Source organism: Tasmannia lanceolata, unplaced genomic scaffold (genome assembly GCF_043159265.1).
Source record: "Tasmannia lanceolata isolate RefF3 unplaced genomic scaffold, GAP_Taslan_0.1 ptg000006l, whole genome shotgun sequence".
In the NCBI taxonomy this organism is placed as follows: Eukaryota; Viridiplantae; Streptophyta; class Magnoliopsida; order Canellales; family Winteraceae; genus Tasmannia; species Tasmannia lanceolata.
In genome coordinates, this window is record NW_027518683.1 from 45,894,290 (window position 1) to 45,918,397 (window position 24,108).

The window sequence follows — 24,108 nt, forward strand, 5'->3', positions numbered from 1 at the left end:
CGAAGAAGCGATTAGAAGGTAATTTTTCTTTTCTTCTATTCATTTTTTTCCTAATTATATTCCAATCCTAACACTGTCCATTAATGTTGTCTGTCACATCTTTGATTTTAGATTTCATCTCTCGAAGATATCAAGGAGGATATAGTGCCTCCCTTTAGGTAAAGTCTATCTAGGCACCATTGTTTAGATCTTTGAATTGAGTAGGTGCATATCTTATGGATGTCATTTTAACTTGGAGCATTGCATTTTCTAGTTTCCCTTCATTCATTTTGTAAATTCATATGGTTGTCTCTCTCTCTCTCTCTCTCTCTCTCTCTCTCTCTCTTACATTTTCTTCTTTTTTTCTTTATTATATTGCAGTCATTTTCCGCTTGGATTTCATAAGGAATAGTGAAGTTAATTAAGGTTTCCTTTTTGCCAATCTTTTAAAAAAAGTGACGTTCAGGTTCCTTTAAAGTAATGTAATATCAATTTTTCATGTATTTTTTCTTATTTCCTTTTTCTGTTCACAGGAGCAGGAGCGGTTGGCCAGCATAATTCAGTTCCTCACAAGTACGTAGTACTCCAGCTTTTTACTACTCTCTTTATTCATAATTATTTATAACTCATTCAGACAATCCTTATCTTAATATAATCTATAATATATACTGAGCGTGAAGAGCTGGTAGAACTCATTTAGTTTGGAGGTTTGATACATGTCTTCATGTCGACATGTTGATGTGTCTATGTTCTTTGTATTACAGTTGCAGTGCCAGACAAATCTCTTTCTGGTCCATGGCCTTCTATGCTTTCCTGGTGAGTAGGCTCTGACTTATTTTATGAAAAAGTTTAAGTTGATCTTATTCGTTTTAGAACCAATGCTTGTCTAAGTTGGATGGTTTCCATTCCGAGAACGAATTGCATAGAAAAACCCATTTCATGTTCTAGTTTGATGCCCAGTTCTGAACTTGTGTGAGTCCCACAATCTCTGTTTTTGAATGTTTTATGGTCTACATTTTTTTGTTAATGGTCTGAGTTTGTGGAAGGCATCTGTTGTTCTGTACTATCAATGAAGACAATAGTATTAGAAAAGCTAACTATGATGTTTTGTTTCACATAAAAAATAACAACATAATTGCAATAGTTATTGTAATACCTGGTGCCCACTTGGACACTCACGTGACCACCACAAATTTCATGAAGTTTCATAAAGTGTGTGGGCGTGATTTAAGTCGGTGAACTTAATAGTTTTTTTTATAAATAAAAGGACAAAACTGCCGCTCTCTCTCTTATGCTCATATCAGCATCCGAGAGTTTATTTCTCTCTTTCACAGACAACTTAGACACTTAGGTTTAGAAAGGAAAAAAGAAAGAAAGAGAGCTACAACAATTTTGCCACAAACCCTTTTCCCATCCTTTAGGCATACTAATCCCCCAAGTTCGCCATCCAATCTCTCCAAACAATCACTCTCCACGGGTAAGTTTCATTATATGGGTTTTTCCCTTTTTCTTTTTTTATTTCTAACTTAAATACCTAAGAATTTAGGGATAGTATAGTGATGATAAACGAAAGATTTAGAAGTGGGCTTTGGACGTTTAGGTCAAGTATAGAGGGTAAGTGATTCTCTACCTTCTCTAGATTATTTTAGAGCGTTATTTCAAAGTGGTTTTGGAAATTATCTTTGGTATTTGGCTATATGGATAAAGGTATTAGTTTATGTGATATATTATTTTGAAAATAGATTTTGGTTCTAAATAAAGTTCTCGGATCAAGTATACAAAATTGGTATTTTATTTGTATCATTGGAAATTTGCCTCAATTAGAAGTTCGATGCTTTGACCCTGAATTGTGAAATATTGCACTTTGTGATCTTTTAATATTACTTTAGTATACCCTGAATAAATCGATATTATGTTTCGTATTGGTTTTTACACTCAGCCTGGCTATGTTCTGGACGCTGCCAGTTGGGGGATTAGGCACTGGCAGCATGATAATGTTATTCTGTTCCACGTGGTATTATTGTAAACCTGCTACAGGTGTATATGGTTTTTGGGCCTTGTCAAAGGGTCACTGTGGCCGTAGTCACATAGGCTGTGGATTTTTAGAAGTGATTCTGTAGAAGTGTTTTGGCAAAGAATATAGATTTCAGAAGTATTTCTATAAAGAATATAGATTTTTCATAAGTAATTTTGCAATGAAAATAGATTTTTTCTCAAAGTGTTTTAAATTCAGGAATTGTTTTATAGAAAAAGAGTTTGCAGAACCTTGGAAATATGAATTCAGAAATTCTTATCATTTTATAAATACATATATTTGTCTATTTACATCTTGTAAGTGATTTTATTAAAAACCTTTGTTTGAGCTGTTTGATTTCGAATACTTGATCCGACTAGTTAAGGTTGATAATTACTTATTGAGCCATTTAGCTCACTCTATATATTTTATTTTATTACAGATGATCAGCCGGTCTAGTAGGAGATTTTTGGGAGCTGATAGTTTATCCTTTCTTTTTGGCTTGTAGGAGAAAACTCACTGTAAAAATTGCAACTTTTCTTGTTTATAACTTGTACTTATTTTGGCCTATGAGATATAGTTTGAGGATTTTGGATCTGTACAAAACTCTGACCTTGTTTATAAGAGAAGTGGACTTTATGAGGCCTTCATTAGCTTTATTTAGAAATGTTATAATATGAGACCTTGCATGCTTATGGAACTGACACAATGAGTATGTGGTCGCTGCCAAGTTACTGGCTCGTGCTGCCGGGTTCGGGGCATGATAGTTATATTAAGAACATGCAAAATATTACTCGGCAAGGCCAATGGTGAAATTACAGAATGGCTGGTTATATAAATATTATAAAAAAGCTTACTTGGCAAGGCCAAAGGTGAAATTACAGATTGGCTCTTTTCCCACACACTTTCATCTCTAATCCTCATCCTAATTATAAAAAAAGATGAGGAAATAAGAGAGCTTTATCATATGACTAATCGTCCTTGATAGTTGAGTTCTTTATAATGATGGTGATGCCGGAACGAATGTGAAATCCTTCAGATGATCTATCTGCCTCCTGAACTCCCTCTGTATTAGAAATAGTAGCATTCTTTCCAATCCTTGCATTCTTGTCTAAGATACAGTCCTTGATTTTGGTGTTCTCCCCTATTCCAATAGGAACCCTTTCCTCCGCTAACATCGAAGCTATTTCAGCATCAGTTTCATAATAGTCAGCTACGAGCATCATTGTGTCCTTTAAGTGCACATTACTGTTTACTCGAGATCGGATACCAACAACACTTGGTTTCAGATATGTGATATGATAAGTGGAGTTCATCTTACTTGAAGTTGGTTTAAAGCTGTGTTGCATGACCAATGGATGCTCAGACACAAAAGACTGTTTCATGTAAAACTTAGGAGGTAGGACAATGATGAGAGAGAGAGAGAGAGAGAGAGAGAGAGAGAGCCAGGTAGATTCTTTTCTTCTAAAGTATTATTTTGTAACTACTGCCATTGATATTGTGTCGTAATTGTGACTACTACTTGAAATAGCCTTCTTATATACAAAAGAAATTCAGCCCCCAAAAACCTGCAAGACTTTGAGTCAACGGTGTTTGGCCCATTACAACACCCTCTAGATTTTCACCATTTCAAAAATATGCCTCCCATAAATCTATCCAACTCATATTTCCATTGTATAAGGGCCTCAAGATTTTTCTTTTACCAGATAGCAAGCAGAAAATTGTCTTTGGCTTGGCATGAGACATATGGAATAAACTGTGAATTGTGTTACCATATTCATTACAAGTGTTTGAGATGTTTATTGAGCTATGGGAATATATTCTTTACAGGCTCCAGGTTATATTGTATCCCAAAGTTGGGTTTCAGAATATTAAATTATTATTTTTTACAAAATACTCCTTTTTCCGGCGTTTAGGAACTCCGACAAATATTATTTTTAAAAATTTGTTTGGATCTTAGGTGGCATTCATGAACGCCGAGACAGGTTGTTGACATAAGTTAAGCTGACACCCAGTATGGTTATGTCAGCGTATTGTGGAGGCGTTTATAAACACCGGGTAAACTTGTCAGTGTTCATAAGCGCCGACTAAATGTTTCCCGATGCAAGTACAGCCGGCGAAAGTTGAAATGCAGGCAATACGCCGGGATATCCTTAGCCAGCGTTTATCGTATGTTTTGTCGGCGTTCCGGGAAAAATCGATTTTCTTGTAGTGATCGTCGTGGTGGGATCAGTTACAACTTTCCCGAATGCAACAAAGAAAAGCACCTGTGTGAATGTGGACGGACACAAAAAAAAAAAAAAAAGGTGGCCCAGTGCACGAGGCTCCCGCCTTTGCGGGGTCCATCGAGGGCTAGATGTACGCAGCCTTACCCATTTCGGAGAGGCTGTTTCCGTGACTCGAACACGTGACCACCAGGTCACAATGGAGCAACCTTACCATTGCGCCAATGGAGGAACTCGACAAAATTAATTTTAATTTTGTGTTCTCCCAAAGCTTATCATAGGACTTCACATGGGTATGAAAACTTGTCTCTGAATAATGAGAAGGTAACAAGACGCAAAATTTATAACCTTTTCTTCCTATACATTTTTCTTTCCCAAGCATTGTGGGACTAGAAGTTTCAATGCTTTTCATACCAAATCTTTCTTTACTTATTATTGTTATCCTTTGAAAGTAAAATAACACTAATAAGTAATAACTGAGCCATTCGTCTTAGATGTTGAAAATCAAACCTAAGCAGTTCAAAAATCTGGAATTGAATTCATATAAATAGGTGTTTAGCATTATTTTGGGACAATTTTGCATCAACATTTTAAACCAAGACCATTACACAAATTAGTTATCTAAAAATGAAATGAGGGAATTTTTCACAAAATAGATATTTTTATCTTTTTATTTCGACCCAACAGCTTCCATTGGTGGAAACAATGGGAATATTAAGGAGAATCCTATCTTAGAAGGAAATCTCACCAAACATTGCAACTTCGCTTGTAACAGTCATTGTAAATAAGGACACTAAATATTCAATTAATTGTTTCTTCTATAGTTGCTTTTATTTTCCTTGTATATTGTTAGCATCCCTGCAATCAACGGATTTTCCAACTCATTGTAATGTGTATAGTGTTTTTAAATATATCAACAACACAGACCAACACAAGTTTTGAGTTGGTCAAACTTCATCTTCTTCTTCTGTGCAAAGCATTTCTTCCTCTGCCTTTGCAATCTTTTATGGTATCAAAGCTGTAGACTCAAGTCATTTTTATTTTTTCCTATTCTCTTCTCATGGCCTTGTCAACCAACAACAACAATTCCTCCTCCTCCTCCTCTTCCTCTTCCTCTTCTCCATCCTTCATCATTTCCAATATATCCAACCTTGTTTCTATTAAGCTTGATCGCGGTAATTTCCTACTGTGGCGCTCCCAATTTGAACCACTTCTTCTCAGCCATGATCTCATGGGTTTCGTTGATGGCTCTAAACCATGTCCGGAAAAGTTTCTCCTTGACAAAGATGGGACCGTTACATCGGTCATTAATCATGCCTACATTGAATGGTATAGACAAGACCAAAATCTCTTATTGGCTGCGTGCAACTCTCTCTGAACATGTTTTCTCTCAAGTCGTTGGCCTCCACACCTCTCGCGCTGTGTGGACTGCCATTGAAGAGCGCTTTGCCTCGCTCTCTCGCGCACGCATGATTGAATTAAAAAGACAGCTACAGAACCTTCTCAAAGGTAATCTATCAATCACAGATTATCTCCTTAAACATAAGAGTCTTGTTGATGAGTTATCGGCCGTGGGTCTCTTTGTTGATGAATCTGATCAAGTGAATAGCATTTTGGATGGTCTGCTCGAAAAATATGATTCCGTTGTTGTGCATGTTTCTGCCACAAATAAAAAAGAGCTTGTTTCTATTGCTTCTGTTCATGGTCTTCTCTTGAACATGGAGATGCGACTTGCGCGTCATCATCCACAGCCCCTATTATCAGATCAAACAACAACTGCACTTTTTACACCCCATAATTCATATACGTCATCGCACAACCGGGGTGGTAATCGACCACCTTTCCATCGTGGTCGCAGTCGCGGTCGTGGACGTACATCTCATGGAGGACGTGGTTCTGGTTTACTTCCAACTCCATCCGCTACCACCAATCGTCCTACTTGCCAGTTATGCGGCCGACTTGGTCACACGGCTCTGGACTGTTACAGCCTCCCTTCTGTGCTTCAAGGACGCCAACCACCCCCAAGGCTTGCTGCTATGGCTACTTCTCCCACCGCTCTTGATCAAACTTGGTATACCGACACTGGTGCTACCGATCATCTCACTTCGGACCTTGGGAACCTCTCCTTGTATTCTGAATATCAAGGCACTGACAAGGTTTCTGTTGGCAATGGTGCATGTTTGCATATCTCTCACATTGGTCATAATATCCTTCATACTCCCCATGCAAAATTTAATCTAACCAACATGTTACATGGTCCTAATATTTCTACCAATCTTCTCTCTGTTTATCGTCTCACCAATGATAATAATTGTGTTATTTGTTTTGACTCATCTGGTTTTTGTATTAAGGACAAAGCCACGGGGAGGATGCTTTTCCGCGGACGGATTGAGAATGGCCTCTACCCCCTTCATTTGCAACGCACCCACATCACTAAACCCCGCTCCATTGCTTACATTGGTGAACGAGTCTCCACACCCATATGACACTCTCGGCTGGGCCATCCATCTTCTAATGTTTTGCAGCGCATTGTTTCCTTTTTTAAATTACCTGTCCTTGGCGCTGCTCAGCTTTCTTCCGTTTGCCCTTCATGCCAAATGGGTAAAAGCACGAAGCTGCCATTTTCCTTGTCTTCTTCTATCTCTTCTCATCCTTTAGACTTGATCCATTGTGACATTTGGGGCCCTTCCCCTATTTTATCAATAAGTGGGTTTCGTTATTATATTTCTTTCATTGATGATTGCACAAAGTATGTTTGGCTTTATCCCCTAAAAATTCGCTCCCATGCTTATGATGTGTTTGTTCAATTCAAAAAATATGTAGAAAATATGCCATCCGTTAATATAAAACAATTTCAATCTGACGGCGGGGGTGAGTTCATGAGTCATCGTTTTCAAAAACTACTTTTTGATAATGGCATATCTCACCGTATTTCATGTCCTCACACCCCGGAACAGAATGGAGCCACTGAGAGAAAACACCACCATATTGTTGACATGGACCTCACCCTACTCGCCCATGCCCACATGCCCACCCACTTTTGGGTTGAGGCCTTCAACACAGCCGTTTTTCTCATCAACCGGCTCCCTTCTCGGATTCTTAAAAATCACACTCCATGGGAATGTCTCTTTGGCAGGCCGCCTAACTATACTTTTCTTCGCACTTTTGGGTGTTTGTGCTTTCCGTGTCTACGTCCTTATACTAAGACTAAGTTAGATTTTTGCTCCTCTATATGTGTCTTTCTTGGATATAGCTTACATCACCATGGGTATCGGTGTCTTGACATTGCCACAGGTTATGTCTTTCTTTCTCGCCATGTGGTCTTCGATGAGCACACATTCCCCTTCAAGGACATCTCGGCCATGCCTCCACTCACTCCTGCCGCGGACAGCACTTACCCAGCTTTTCTCCTTAGCGCTACTCCACCAGTGTCATCCACTTTACCTATCTTACCTACACCCACTACTCGTCCTCTCACCCATGAACCTAGTCTCATTACTCAACCCCAACCCACTACCTCTCCAAATGACAGTACCTCTAATGCCATTCCCCAACCTGCAACCTCCCCTGATGTCCTTCCTCAACACCTATTACCTCTACCAATAACCATTATCCCTCATCTACCTCAACTTGTTCACAATCTCTTGAACCTCTTTGGCGCCCTTCCACTCACCCAATGGTGACGCGATCCCAGAATGGTACTCGCAAACCCAAACACTCTTTTCGAACCTCTCGTTACCCACTTCCTACAACACTTCACTCTTTGAAATCCGCCTCCGAACCTTCCTGTTTCACCATTGCCAACAAAAGCTCTAAATGGCGGCATGCTATGGCCCAAGAGTTTGATGCCCTACAGAGAAATGGCACTTGGTCTCTTGTTCCTGTTCGCCCTCACATGAATATCATGGGTTGCCGGTGGGTTTATAAATTAAAACATTGGGCTGATGGCACTATTGAAAGGTACATAGCATGACTCGTTGCCAAAGGATTCCACCAACATGCAGGTGTTGACTATACTGACACATTCAGCCCCGTTGCCAAGCCTACCACAATACGGATTGTCTTAGCTATGGCAGTTCACTTCAATTGGCCCATCCGACAACTTGACGTTCAGAATGCTTTTTGACATGGAGAACTCAAAGAGGAGGTCTACATGATCCAACCCCCTGGGTTTGTTGATCCACAGCATCCACATTATGTTTGTCGCCTCCACAAGTCCTTATATGGCCTCAAACAAGCTCCACGGGCTTGGTATGATCGGTTCACCACTCATCTTCAAAAGCTTGGTTTTCGAGGCTCTTCCGCCGATCTTTCTCTCTTTGTGCGCAGACAACAGGGACATCTCATCATTCTACTGATTTATGTGGATGACATCATTATTACAGGCAGTCACTCTGCTTCCATTAATGCTGCAATAACTCAGCTAGCCGATGTTTTTCCCATGAAAGATCTTGGACCTTTACATTATTTTCTTGGCCTCGAAGTGCACCGATCGCGTCATGGGTTATTCCTTTCCCAAACAAAGTATGTTGTTGATCTGTTAACAAAGTAAAAAATGGATGGAGCAAAGCCATACTCGTCTCCGGTGATTTCAGGCGGCCAAATGTCAACTTCCTTTCGCGACCCTCTCCCAAATCCTTCTGAATACCGTAGCATTGTAGGCGCTCTTCAGTATCTCACTTGGACCCGTCCTGATATTGCCTTCGCCGTTAACCAAGTATGCCAGTTTATGCACTCTACCGCGACGGTTCATTTAACTGCAGTCAAACGTATTTTGCGCTATCTCAAAGGGACAGTCACTCATGGACTTCTAATAGTCCCATCCAATTTTTCCTTGTCTGCCTTCTGTGATGCTAATTGGGTTGGTAATCCAGATAATCGTCGATCCACATCTGGTCAATGTAGACACCTTGGTGACAACTTAGTCTCGTGGAGTGCAAAGAAGCAGCCCACAGTTTCTCGTTCCAGTACAGAATCTGAATATCGCTCTTTAGCCCAATCTGCAGCCTAATTAACTTGGATACAGTTTCTCTTTCGGGACCTTAGTATTCACACCCGTACCCCTGTTGTATGGTGCGACAACATCAGTGCCATCTCTCTTGCCTCTAATCCAGTTTTCCATGCACGTACTAAACACATTGAGGTCGACTATCATTTTATCAGAGAGAAAGTTGTTCGCAAAGAGTTTGATGTCCGGTATATCTCCACCAAAGACCAAGTGGTTGACATTTTCACTAAGGGGCTCACTTCTATGCGCTTCACCTTCCTACGTGACAAGCTTCAGGTCCGTCCCCTCCCTATCAGCTTGAGGGGGCCTATTAAGGAGAATCCTATCTTAGAAGGAAATCTCACCAAACAGGGCAACTTCCCTCGTAACAGTCCTTGTAAATAAGGACACTAAATATTCAATTAATTGTTTCTTCTATAGTTGCTTTTATTTTCCTTGTATATTATTAGCATCCCTGCAATCAAGGAATTTTCCAACTCATTGTAACGTGTATAGTGTTTTTAAATATATCAACAACACAGACCAACACAAGTTTTGAGTTGGTCAAACTTCATCTTCTTCTTCTGTGCAAAGCATTTCTTCCTCTTCCTCTGCAATCTTTTACCAACTACTTACTAAATAGGCCATTGACCACGGTTGTAAAATATCACTATTTTAATTTTGGTATTTCAAACTATCTTGATATATCAGAGATTTAAATATCACAATCTATTGTCCTAGATACTATATTGTCCTATGTATCATGATATTTTAAATATCACCCGTATATGTAGGTAAATCTGACATTCGCCCCCTTTTATTCCTGTACCACCTCTTTTGGCATAAAAAGAGTAGTTATAAATACTTGAGGGTGGCTCAGAGAGGAAAGGGGGAGAATATGTAGGGCTTCATATTATTAGAGCCTCCATGAAATGATGTGGGGTTCAATAGTTGGACACGTGCGGGTCCCAATGCTTCCACCAATTATGGTTGCAAATTCTCCCCCTTGGGTTTGGTCAGGCACAACAGGCCCAATTTCTCAATGGGTCAAAAATGTGGCGCAACAAGAATCAAGCCTACACTCAAAGCCCACACTCGAACTAGACAGTCGGCCTCTCTTTCAGACCTACCACCAACATCTTTTCATCCCCTCTCGATATAAAATGTAAGACACTCATGATTCTCGAGTTTTTATAGAAGCAAAAGAGTTCAAATTTTCATGAAAAGGAAAGGTTCATCTGGCCCAGTCAATTAATTAAAGAGGTCATTATACCTAGATCGTTAATTAATATCATCACTGTTGTCTCCAAATCATTCTCATAAACAGAATTATGCAACAATGTGTTTCCTAAAACAAATAGCTATTACGGATGAGGATGTTTATGCTATACAAATGGCAAAGATAATCCCATAGCTGCCCACATGTGTGTGTGTGTGTGTGTGTGTGTGTGTGTGTGTGTGAGAGAGAGAGAGAGAGAGAGAGAGAGAGAGAGAGAGAGAGAGAGAGAGAGATGTTGGCATGGAGTTAGAAAGTAGTGAAGATGTTAGCATGCCACCTTTTCTAACCCCCCAATATAACAGAGACCACCACCCTTTATACATGATTGTTACTTTACTCCTACTCAATGGTAAAAATTACCCCACATAACTTCTTTAATTTCTCATCATTCTGTTGCACCCCCACATGTTTTTTTTTTTTTTTTCAAAAATACCACCCACATGTTATTAATCACTCAATCTCTTTATATTTCAAAATAGAAGCTCTCCCCTCACACCTTGCGTGAATTTTCTACTCATAGTGATATGCTTTTCACACAAGCTATTAATGAAACCATTGAAAGTGAAACTTCCCCTCTCTATCATGGCTGTCATAGTTTGCGCCTTCGCCGGTCTTCTCTTTTTTTTTTCTTTTTTTTTTTGACGAGAAAGCTGGGGTTAGGCAAGACCCCCACCAGAAATAAATAAAAACAAAGGAGAATACAGTATCCAGGCCCCAAGAGCCACAAAAAGGAAAACAAACTATAAATCAATAATAAAGAATAATATGAAAACAGAACCCCAACCACCAGGGGCAAGGGCAGGCAAATCCACCCAAAACATATTCAAAACGAATCAAGATAGCAGGATTCTTCGGAGGCCAACGAGATCAGCCCAATCTAGGATAGACTTGACCCTTTTCATCTGCTGCGATCAAGTCTAGCAACTCGGGCGACGCAAGGAATGGAACAATGTCAAAACCTTTAATAGGGCAATGGGTCTTGGATAGGTAATCAGCTGCTGCATTTCCTTCCCTCCAGATATGGGAAATTTTCCATCTAGAGAGCTTGGCCAGCAAGGATTTGATATTACTTACAGTGGTAATACTTTTCCAAGGGATGATTGATTTGCCTTGTAATACTTCCACAGTGAAGAGAGAGTCTGATTCAATCCAAATATTCGAAATGCCAATTTCAAGAGCCAGACAAATACCTGCTTCGATGGCCTGTAATTCAAGCCTGAAAATCTCTGCTTTGGAAACCTCAGTAGAGAACATGGATAGAAGCCAGCCATCATCGCTTCTGATTAGTCCCCCAATTGCGGCACCATTTTCTTCCAATGAAGCATCTGAATTAATCTTAAACTGGCCTGCGTGAGGTTTAGACCAGGAGCAGGATTTGTCATTGATAACGCCGGTCTTCTCTACGTAGAAGATATTTGCGCACTCACTCGCACCTCCATTCTCAAGCTTACACCTTGTTCTAAACAAGATCTAATAAGTGAGGCTACAACAGGTAATTATACTTGGCCACTTTTGCTACTCGACCAATTTTTTACGAGTTTGACATGAACTATTTGAACGCTGTGTAGAGGAGAAAGTGGATTCCTCTGTAGAAGAGGTCTTTGTTGCAGAAAAGATGGAGTTCAATGCATTTAATAAGTGCAATGTTGTAAAGGGGAAGTGGGTGTTCAACAGTTCAACAAGCCTTTGTATTCAGAGCAGACTTGTCCGTATTTGGACTGACAAGTATCAAGTGTAAAGAATGGAAGGGTGGACAATGATTATCAGCTTTGGGAATGGCAGCCGAACGAATGCAACTTTCCGAGGTTAGCTAACTCTTGTATAAAATTCTTTCATTCTATCAGTGGTAATATATGTTTAAGTTTAAATGATTAAATAACACCAACTCTAACACCTTAAGCTTTTGGAGTGATTGGTTGTTTCACTTGGTAGCAGAGCTATTGCCTCGCGCCAGGTCCTGATTTCAAAACCCAACAACTCCGTGATGTTAAAATCCACCGAACCCAAAAAAAGAGGGGTCACACGAGAGGGGGAGTGCTAAAGTATAAATGATCAAACAACACCAGCTCTAATAGCTTTAACCTACTGGAGTAATTGGTAGCTCACGGTTCCCAAGTTTGGAATTAGTACAAAACTATAGATTAATGTCAATTTATCTAAGAATCCGACATTTTAAATTGCATGATAGTTCAACATTCATATATACATCATGTACATATCACTTAGTGTCAGACAAAGCATATACCAACTTGTAAACAAATCTCATTCCCCATTAAAGCGTGGTTTTTATGTTATAATTGAAAACTCATAAGTATTGACTTCATCTTCCAGGTTTGATGCGAAAGTCTCCCTAGAAAGACTGAGAGGAAAGAGGCTAATGTTTGTAAGTGATTCACTACAAAGAGGGAAATGGCAATTATTTGTTTGTATGGTACAAGCTCATATACCAGTAGACCAAAATCCTTCAAAGAGCGCAATGACAATCATTTGTCTGTATGGTACAAGCTCATATACCAGCAGACCAGAATTCCATGAGACACGATCAATCTTTATCTGTATTCAAAGCCACCAACACCCCAATCCTCCACAGATTAACGGCCTATTTGGATAAAATTTATTTGCATATAATCTTATATGCAAATGGTTTTGAAGTTAAATATGATTATTTGCAAATAATGGTTATCATAGTTTTAGAAATGATATGGTTAATGGCTGCAAAAGAGGCCTTACTATGCAAATTCTATTAAATTCAAAGTCTTATTCACAAGAATCAATCTTAGTTGAATCCAAAGAGGCCCAAAATCTCGAATTTCTCTGAATATTAAGCTAATAATGGTTTTATCCAATGCACCCACAGGAGTACAATGCTTCAATTAAATTATATCGGGCACCTTGTCGAATCCAATTATGATCTTTATATAATAGGAGACTCAAACATGAGAATACTGAAAGTCGATTCTATCTCCAAGCATGCAAAGGACTGGATAGGGATGGATATCGTTGTGTTTAATACTTATGTATGGTGGATGAGTGGCCTAAAGATAAAGTCGCTGTAAGTTCTTCTAACTCCTACAATTGAGTATAATTTTTTAAATTTTTTGATGATGCAACCAAATAGTGTAAGCAATTTAGATGATGCCAATCAATTGCAGCACAACATGACTTTCTTCCATAACTGATTAGTTCTTCAGACTTCTGAGATCATAATGCTTAAACATTCTGAACTAAGTGATTTGTTTTATGTTATAATTATCATTTTTTTAATTAAAATTGATCTCATTATACCCATTGGAAGATCGATTGAGTGCAGGTTTTTCAAATGGAGAAGAAGGGTTTGAGGAGCTTGAAGCACCGACTGCTTATAGGATGGGTTTGAAGACATGGGCCAATTGGGTTGATTCTACAGTGACTCCTAATGAGACCAGAGTGTTCTTCTCTAGGACCAAGGTATTTGGAATTGGATATTAAACTTTGATGGAAGTGGTAGATTAAATCTGGATATTTCTCATCCTTGAACAAGAACTTTCCTAAAGTAAACCCAATTTTTTATTGACTCCAGTGAGCCGAGGGAGTTTATGATTAACGCAGTTGGGCCAAAAACCGAATCAACCTGGGCAAGTCAATGATTGATTCAAAGCTTTTAAATAGTGGTTCCTGTGTTTTGAACCCTCGTGAAGTTCTTTGTTGTTCGTGATGGGGAAACCGTTGCCACTGTAACTTAGTCATTATGTATTTGCACATCTTGGCTTTACTTTCCATTTTGGACCGAGGGGTATATCTGACTCCCAAAATGCTGTCAAGCGTTACATGCATGCTTCCCTAATCCTCGATGTCTATCAAATGGCTATATGGGTCTTATCTTTTTTATGTCCATTTAAGTTGAAGGGTGTTTCTACTTTCTACATTGATTAGTATGGTGTTCTCATTGTTGATATTTTTGGCTATCACTTTTGAAAAAAATGTATGAAATCAACTATGTAAAATATCCGCAGTGAGCAAGGTTTGATGTTTCTTTTTTATCTAAATCCCCTAGTCTGACTTGTCATATTACTCATTATACAATTTGAGATTGCTTCATGTATATTTTGACATTGGAATATCATTTGTTCCTACCAGTTACCAGCATCACAGCTTGAAAATGCATTGAACCAACCAAACATCCGATCATCATTAACGAGGTTCTTGCGGACCCTGTTTTTCTTTCTTGTCCAATTTAACTCTCCCCTCAATACTGATATATTGGAGTTTGGAAATGTGAATATTATATTAGGTCAACATTGGTGGTATTGGGGCTAGCCCAAGAGTCTCATACTGGAAGTCATGCACAGACATCTCAAACTCAGACTGTAGAGACAATTAACTCTGGTGAAATATCATTTTGGGCTGGGTAGTAAGATGGCAGCCAACACTATATTCATGTTGATCGTATTAACAAATTACCTTCAAGACAAAATCCTACCTACATTTGATGGAATTAGATCCCATACCTGGACCCACTTAGCATGGTCAAGGCGGTGAGTTTAACCAAAAAAAAAAATGCCACTCTTTCAATGGCAAGACATTGAAGGGAAGAAATTGGGCTTCATGAAGCCATCAGTTGTTGATTTGTTCTCTCTACATTGCTGGGGCTATAGAAGTATTCTCACAGGATCCAATGTATTTTCCAATTTGAACACACTTCCTAAAGGTTGTGTACAATGTAACAAATTTGGTTCCCAAGTCAAATGCAAGTTTTGATGAACTTTACATTTGTTTTAGTGAACCAGAAATCATCACGACATACTCAAGTTTCTATGTAAAAATACAGTAGTATATTATAGAGGATTAAGAGTATGAGCGTTCAATGAGAGATCTTTATGCCTCCAAATTTATTTTGTAATAGTTAACAATTTTGTGAGGTTTAAAAACGGGAAAGTATAGGCTCATGAAAGTGGATTTGAACTTTATTTTGTCTCTAAGAAGATAAAATTTCTATCCTTTAGCTTCAACATCCAAAACGTAGGCTTTGTGGGGAGTTTTTTTGTTGGACTGTTTACTTCCCTCCAAGTGGTATTCTGTATGCTCTCTTTATCTTTTCTGTAATTTATGATTACCTCATGTTTTGTATTGGGTTATTTTTTATTAACATGTCCTATCCTATTATATAAAATGTGTGATTGTTTGGATTAGCTCCATCACTCAACCTGGATTGATTGATTTACAGTGGGAACCTTTTCCAAGGCTCCAGTTTGTATGAGGGCCCAAGTTAGGCACAGATTCTGTCGAAGTTAATCCCATATGCTGGAAGAAGAGTTCAATGTAGAGGGGGATGTGAAATGAAGAAATTGAAATACTTTCTATAGGTAATTTTAGGCAAGTTTCCTTTGCAATTGATGAATTAGGCAATTTTTGATGAGTTTCCTTAGCATCCCTTTTCCAGCAGTTGATGAATTAGCGGAAACAACCCACCAAGAAAACTATAACTACTACCACAGTTAGTACTAAAATAACGCAGCGGATCAGATGTGGAATCGCATCCGAAGCATACGATCCGATAATTGCCGTAGAATCCACTAGAGGAAGAAGAAGAACCCTAGAATCCACTAGGAAAGGGAAGAAGAAGAAAGAGAGAGAGAGAGAGAGAGAGAGAGAGACAAACATCTTTGATATTATTCCATGATTCATTTAAAACTATAGCTTACAATGTCTTATATAAAAGAAATGCAATTTCCAGCTTAGTAAACTTTTCTTAAAATAAAGCCCTAAAATTAGAACACCTATAATTAGAAGTGAATCCTACTATACTTAGGAAACAAATCCTAATAAATAAAGAAACTCATTACTAGCTTTCCAAAAAGGAAAAAACCAAATAAATAGTAATCTCTTGTCCTAGTCCTAAAAAGACTAAACATTCCTCATGGTAGAGTAGAAGAGATACAAGGATGAGCTCCACCTCATTTTTCCTTCACCAAGGAGAAGAACAAAAAAACCATGCATGCCATATTTTTCATGAAAAATGACTAGGTAGAAGTCATTTTCGCGGTGAATGGTAACAAGCAATTTTTGGGTCTCACGCATGGACATGTATGTGAAATCAAAGATCATTGATCATGCACAGAATCATGAGGCGACCCACATGGTCGTGGTCCCATCCCAAATGACATCCCATGCCCAAGATAAAGAACTACAAAAATCAATGGATTATCATTTCTTGGTCGTAACATAAATGAGGCTTATGGATCAAGGGTGTTGGATTATTCAATCAAGGTGTTCTCAATGACATTTGGCGGAACATGGTTTGTAGCATTTTCCATTCAGAAGCAGGTCCAAATTGTTTATCTACTAACTTTAATTTTGTGTTCTGCCAAAGCTTGTCATAGGACTTCACATAATATGAAAACTTGTCTCTGAATAATGAGAAGGAAGCAAGACCCATAATTTATAGTCTCTTCTTCATGTACATTTTTCTTTCCCAAGCATTGTGGTACTAGAAGTTTCCTTATTATTGTTATCCTTTGAAAGTAAAATAACGCTAATAACTAAGCCATTCATCTTAGATGTTGAAAATCAAACCTACGAAAATAATGTCTTGTAGAACAGATTTGAAAATCGAATTTTTTCTCTGCTGTAGCTGATTTGGAAATCTAAGGATCTGATCAAGTTCCAAATCTCAACTGCAAAAGTGAGATATCCAAATCTAAATCTTGTGGGTATTCAAACGTGGCCACGTGGGATTTGATAGGGACCATCGCATAAGGCATTTCGTGCAACGGCTGTTGCATGAGAGAGCAGCCACATAGGCTCAGATTTTGTCTTATTCATTTAAATCATCTGAGCAGCTTATGCGATGGGCTTCGATCGACGGATGACTGTGGTGATGAGTATAGTTGATAAAATGAAGGTTCTTGTCTCCTCCATCAACATAACACAACTCTCAGAGCACCGGATAGACGGACATACAAGTTTACACAGAATCACAAAGGAAGTAATTGACAGAGGAGCCAAAATCAGACCCACAACACTACACCGACTGCATACATTGGTGTTTGCCTGGAGTTCCCGATACATGGAATCAACTATTTTATTCATATTTGTAAGCAATATGAAAATAGGAAACCATTCATGCATTATATAATTAATTTCAAATATACATAAAGAGTACATACTGGTCTACAAACAACTATACTTTCTTCATACATGACAAGTTTTATTAACAACATAAAACATAATTTTATAGAAGATACTAGGTTGTAATTGTGAGGGATGGGGGATTTAGTTCAACCATCCTTGGCTTCTTGTTAACAATATTAGAAGAGACCTTCCCAAGTGGAATTGACGAAGATATCGGATCATATGCGGAGACATGGACTCCCAAGGCAGCTCTACCTGAAGGGTCAGGGTTGTTGGACCACTTTGCATCCCATTCAAGAGCCTTGGCTGTGCTGCAAGCAACACTTGCACCCCCTGGGACTGTTAAGCTCGCCGAGTTCTGTATTGAAAGAAAAGTGAATTCAATTTTTTATATTTCCACCATAACATATTTCTATATAATCAAACCTAGTTTCAGCTAATTACCTGTGGGAAGAACCTTTCAAAGATCATTCTGTAGTAGTATGCTTCCTTGGTGATAGGTGTATTGTGTGGGAAGATGTGTTTTGCATTGAGCATCATTTTATCTGTCACCTGGAAAAGATAAAAGAGAGTTAAAAGAAGAGTGAACAGAGTATTAAGAGAGAGAGAGAGAGAGAGAGAGAGAGAGAGAGAGAGAGAGAGAGAGAGTTTACATGTTGAGCTGCATGGGCTTTGAGTCCATCAATCCAACTGTAGCCCACACCATCACTAAACTGCTCTTTCTGCCTATAGAGAATATGCTGCAGTACAGGAAAAAAGGTATCCTTGTTAGTTATGTTCATAAAGTCACACATGCATCAATAAATAATGCAGGGATCGCCTCTTAAGTGTCAATGCTTGTGGAATAGACCTTTTTTCTACAGATTATCATACATAATTAGCATTTACATGTATATGTGCAACATGATTTTGACCTTTGGCAGATAAGGATTTTCTTCATCATCGAAAGCCTTTCTCAACACCCACTTCTCAATCCGTCCAAGATCTGGTTTTATCTGACACAAATCACAGACACAAATATGCATTTAAGAAGCTTTTAGAAGGTATGATTACATATATAAAAACAGTAAATTTGTATTTAAGAAGCTTTTAGGTGTAATGACTATAGATATAAAAAGGAACAGTACTTTTTGCTAGTTTTATCGGAAATTTGATAGTTATATAATAATGCATGTTCCATACGTACCATCTTCCATTCAGGATCAATATCCATTGCAACATTTATGAATTGTTTATCCAAAAATGGTACGCGAGCTTCCAAACCCCATGCAGAAGTTGCTTTGTTAGCTCTCAAGCAGTCATATTGGTGAAGGGCCTTTATCTATGAGACAACAATATTAACAATCTATTAACCACAATTATAAAATTATATGATTGCAATCTCTGACTTAATTGCAAAATCCATGTAACATCAAAGACTGCATCAAAGGACCTTTCTCGTGTAAGGAATTCCACAACAAATTTCTAGAGAATGCTGGAACAAACAATTGGATAAAAATGTAAAGGTTTCAATAAAAAATCAACAAGGAGGCCAAAATAAGAGTAATCTCAATAAAAAATCAACAAGGAGGCCAAAGTCAGAGATTACTTTGCAAAATTTGGGACTTAATTTGACTGTGAGAATGCTAACCAATATTTACACTACTATTAGCTAAGATATAGAATTGTAAACACAAGCCCAAGCTTAGGATGGAAACGGGGATTCTAAGTTGAGCCATTTATAACAAAAATCTATTACTAATGTAACATAATAACGTGAAAGCAAAGAGTTGAACCAGATACGCACCTTGCGACACGTCTCATGATGGAACTCTTCCTTGTTAGGAGCCTTGTGAAAATACAAGTACCCTCCAAATATTTCATCAGAACCTTCACCAGAGAGAACCATCTTTACTCCTAAGGCCTTGATCTTGCGAGACATAAGAAACATGGGTGTGCTTGCCCTGATTGTGGTTACATCATATGTTTCGATATGGTAGATAACATCTTCAATGGCATCAATACCATCCTGCCATTTTACCAAAACCAAAAAACCTTATTTCTTAACTACAAGGAAAAATAAATGTACATGAAATCCATTATATACAACTTGAAGACAAATCTAGTTCAGGTACCTGAACAGTAAAGTGAAATTCATGGTGAACGGTCCCAAGATAATCTGCAACCTCCTTCCCGGCCTTCAAATCGGGTGAACCCTGAGTAATAAACAGAGGAAATTGGATTTGTAGTAAATCCCTAGTTGAAATTCTACTTAGGGGAAAGGTATAATAGGCATGTTATACTAACCTCAAGTCCAACACAAAAGGAATGAAGTTGTGCTCCCCATTGCTCGGCAGCCCTGGTCCCAGCCAAATGACGTGCTGTAACAGCGGCAACTAATGATGAATCAAGCCCCCCAGAGAGCAACACACCAAAGGGTACATCAGTCATCAGCCTCTTAATCACAGCCTGTGAAATGTACAAGAAAAATTGATTTCTTTAGTGACATGAGTCATGAAAACAGACGAATGCACTAAGCAAACACCATCGCACATAGATGGAAGAAAAAAGAAAGGAAACATATATGATATATATGTACGAAGGACACCATGAATTTCTATTATGCAGGCTTCTATTATCATAACAAGATTAATATACGCAATGTTTTTACTATGGCACTCTAGGAATCTCTATATATGTGAAGCTAACTACTTTTTTTTATGCAATATTGGAATTTGATTTCGAGGTTTCTCATTGGAAAATCTTTCAAAACATATTGCAATTCGAGTTGCTCACATCTTCAAAAGCCTTTCTCAAAACCATTGGATCGTATGGAGTTGAAGGAATGGCCTCTGAATACCAAGGGTGGTTATACCATCTCCGAAAGCCACCTGCGTTCATTTCAAAGAAACAGTTAAAAAAACAGAGCTCAATAATCAAAATGCTCAAAAAGCTCCTCAGGGATAACTCTGTCACCTTCTTTACTGGAATATATGTGACCAGGAGGAAAGCTCTCAAAATGTTCGCAATCATCATTCAGTCCCTTCATTTCAGATGAAATCCAAACAGAACCTGTAAAGAAATGAAGAATAGAAAGAAGAAACAAAATTATGTTCCTAGCTCTTTTGTTAACAGTCACAACTCATAGCAGGTTAGGAGAGAAAGAACTTTGTCAAAATTGGAATTTTGATTCGGAAACAGAAAACACTCCACATAGATCAGAGACAGAGCAATGAAATAACACAAAGATGCTTAATTACCATCAAGTCCCCAGCCAATGTAGAGGGATGTGATCCCTATCGCATCTCGGGCGATGATGAAACTGTTGTCACGTGTGTCCAACAGCACGAACGAGAACATTCCATCCAACATGTCCACAAAATCTTCTCCATGTTCTTCATACTATTAGAGTAAGAACATAATTACAAGTTAGACCTAGAAATCAAAGAAGAAAGTGAAAATTTCCAAAGCCCAAATGAAAACAAAAAAGTCTACTGTTGTGTTTGAAACATTGAATTAATTCATCTAATCATTCATCAACTGGGCTTGTACATTTGAATTCAAAAAAATCAAACTTTGAAGTAGTGAGGTGGGGATAAGTCAAGATAATTAAAGTCCTAAAATTCACCAACTTTGGAATCAGAAACACTCACCAGATGGGCAATAACATCGCAGTCGCTACCGGTTCGGAATTCATGATTAGATAAGCATTTCCTAAGCTCTTCATGGTTGTAAATCTCTCCATTCACCTATTTGAAACATCATCGTCCTTTAGTCAATTATCGAGCAATCGAAAATACAAAAAAGAAGAAGAAAATTGTGATTATATTGAGAGAAGAACTCTAAAAAGCAAAAACAAAAAAGAACAAATTGAAGCATTTTTTCCATGAGGAAACAATAACATGTCCCAATTGTCAACATTAACAAGCAAAAAGAATTAATTTCCAAATACCGTCACAACGATGACTTTGTCCTCATTAAAGAGCGGTTGATCTCCGGAAGCAGGATCGATGATCGCTAGCCGTTGATGGGCTAAAAAGAAGCCCCCATGTTGGTAGATCCCACTCCAATCTGGCCCTCTGTGCTTCAATCTGCCACAACAAACCATCTACATCAACTCATGTGATTTCCATACAAAAACATAAGATCAAATTCATAGTCATGTTATTATATTATTTACTCCATCCCCACATCATAGATTACAGTTTCTTTAGCATAAACCCAATTCACTTGCCAAATAATTTGTTAGAGATTTTCGAAATAAAGTGTATTCTATTTCCCACCGTCAGTTTTTTCATCAACATAATTATTATTAAAACAGAAAGAAAGAAAAAGTAGATAAAAATTAAATAAATAATATAGTTAGGCATGTGGGCTGTTGTTTATAGAAGAATTTTGTATCACATCATCAGAAAGTCAGGCTTATTTTTTTCGGAGATAACTATCCTAGGTAGGTCTTTCGCGATGGGACAGTGCAGGGATATGTAACATGACAAGCATAGAAGGGCATGGTGAAGAAAATGAAAGGCGCCATCTAGACTAGAAATAGCAAATTATATGTAGAAAATGATATTTCCAACCCCTTTAGTCAGGATTTTCACCCCATTTCTGGTTTATCTTTTCTTGAAATAAGATTATTTTCAAGAAAATATTTGGAAAGCACAAACAAAAGGGAAGAAAACACAGCCATTTTTTGTGGGAATAAACAAGTGGGTGTGAAAATGCTGGAAAAGGGGGTGGACATATCATTTCAATATATACAAGCCATGCCCCAAAATCTTACTCATCAAACTATCGTGAAGTTAATATTTGTAGAGGCTGAATCCATAGCATTATAGGAAGGCCTAACAGATAAAATTTTTGGCAATATATCCAATTACTCAACACTTTGCATTTCTGGAATTGTAACAATCTTCAACAAATTAGAGAAGTGTAGAAGAAAGGGAAATGATATCAGCGTAAAAATGTTTTGATATTCTCACTAACTCATCTTGTCTTTTTGCATCAAAGGTAATAGCAGTTCCCAAAAAGCTCTCACAAGCCAATTAAAATAGAAAAGCCAAGCTGGCTTTGTGCCATTATTAAAACATGTTGTGCTGATAACAATTCCCTAAGGAGAAATAGTGTCATTATACAAATGGGGAAATGATCTCAACACGACCATGTTTTGATATTTGCACTAACCTAGCCAATTGTCTCTTAGTATTTAAAGAGCTATTAAAAGCTTATTACAGTTCCCAAAAAAACTCTCACACGCCCGTTAAAAAAGAAAAGACAGGCTAGAACCCCGCATATAGCAAAAGGTGGTCATGCTCATATCATTTCCCTAAAAAAATTCCAACTAATCAACACAAAAGAAGAACACCCAACATAGGAAATGAAGTCACAGGTTCAACCCTGACCCACCCCAGGGAACAGAAGTAGGGTGAAAAGACGTGGAAAACACAATCAAACAAAAGTGAAAGCTCAAGATTTTACAAAAGAACATTCATTACTAAAGAACAAAAACAAGCATTTCTCCATCTTTTAGAGAGGATAATCCATTAAAAAAACAAGTAGAAGAAGAGAGATTGCCTGCGAGAAAGCTCGAGAACTCGGACGCGTTTCGACCGAGAATCGTCCGAGCAACCTAGAACTGCTAGTATTCCACACATGACTACTCTAAATCTCTCTAAAAAAACACAGAATAACAAAAGAACGAGTATAAGGTGATAATGAAGGAAATGGTAGAAAAAATATCAAGATTTTTGTAGTAAAAAGAGCAAAAACACTTGGGTTGGTGAAACACTAGACACATATCAGAGGCTCTACCACAAGTCCACTATTTATAGAGAGAATTGTAGAGAGGGAAAATTGTAGAGAGATAAGAGAATTGTCGAGAGAAAGAGAGAGATTAGAAGCGGCCCCGTTGCATCTCGTGCAGAGACGGGTGCGAGGAATCGACACCGAACGAGCTATTTCCAAGAAATGGGACCCACAGCTAACCTTATTGTGCCACGTGTCTACACGTTCTTCTCATTTTCCTAATATTGTGGCGACGTTTATCCATTTCTGTACCAGTAGCTGACTCAGCAACGACCATCTTAGCCAATGAAGAAAGAGGAGTGCTCGTTTTTCAACCGTACACGTGTCGGTGATAAGGCACGGTCAGGATATTCGTTCTGTGAGTCAATTCTTTAGACTGGGAAAAATCTCTGCCACCCAAATTTACGGTGCATGGTGAGTTCTTCAATCTGAACCGTCCATGTTTGTTTACTCATCGTGGATGGGTTTCTATTGAAAAATATCAGTGTGGTCATATCTGACGACTAAGCCAAAGGAAAACTAGAGCTAATAGTAAAAGTGACATTCTTTATAAATTTTACATACCATTTCTCAACTCAAATGGTTAGAAAATTCTCCATAATTGGGGGCTTGGGGCCCACAGGCTCCATGGCCAATAATCAATATTATCCATTAATTTGATCCTGATTGTTAAGCAAAAAAACCTTGTTGACACTAGGGGTCCAAGTTTGGCCCTGTCAGGGTTGGATTT

General features: G+C 38.2%; 1 protein-coding gene and 1 pseudogene across 4 annotated transcripts; one reads left to right on the forward strand and one right to left on the reverse strand.

The window, feature by feature from the left end:
* Positions 1 to 11,030: 11,030 nt before the first annotated feature.
* LOC143880374 (protein trichome birefringence-like 3) lies at positions 11,031 to 15,209 on the forward strand (annotated as a pseudogene).
* A 2,359-nt stretch (positions 15,210 to 17,568) lies between these two features.
* Positions 17,569 to 23,377, reverse strand: LOC143880371 (asparagine synthetase [glutamine-hydrolyzing]). 4 transcript variants are annotated; one of them, XM_077383307.1, is made up of 14 exons: positions 23,148 to 23,377; positions 21,526 to 21,664; positions 21,227 to 21,322; positions 20,834 to 20,975; positions 20,550 to 20,645; positions 20,370 to 20,464; positions 19,881 to 20,042; positions 19,709 to 19,789; positions 19,381 to 19,602; positions 18,781 to 18,915; positions 18,509 to 18,589; positions 18,248 to 18,334; positions 18,039 to 18,146; positions 17,569 to 17,952 (listed from the first exon to the last, which is right to left on the reverse strand). In XM_077383307.1, exons 1-14 carry the CDS (start codon positions 23,225 to 23,227, stop codon positions 17,707 to 17,709), a joined length of 1,770 nt encoding a protein of 589 aa, XP_077239422.1. In that variant the 5' UTR covers positions 23,228 to 23,377; the 3' UTR covers positions 17,569 to 17,706. The 4 variants fall into 4 exon arrangements, 3 of the variants coding, with proteins under 3 accessions (XP_077239422.1, XP_077239424.1, XP_077239423.1); XM_077383309.1 differs by lacking the exon at positions 23,148 to 23,377 and adding an exon at positions 21,765 to 21,784; XM_077383308.1 differs by lacking the exon at positions 23,148 to 23,377 and adding an exon at positions 21,754 to 21,776.
* Between the last annotated feature and the right edge of the window lie 731 nt (positions 23,378 to 24,108).

Bases quoted from the DNA above. Each gene is read 5' to 3' on its own strand.
- LOC143880371 (XM_077383307.1), bottom strand. From the start codon at position 23,227: ATGTGTGGAATACTAGCAGTTCTAGGTTGCTCGGACGATTCTCGGTCG. The intron at 21,323-21,525 runs GTATTTGGAAAT...TGTTTCAAATAG, and splicing joins ACAAAGTCATCGTTGTGACG to GTGAATGGAGAGATTTACAA. The intron at 18,590-18,780 runs GTACGTATGGAA...GATTTGTGTCAG, and splicing joins TTGATCCTGAATGGAAGATG to ATAAAACCAGATCTTGGACG.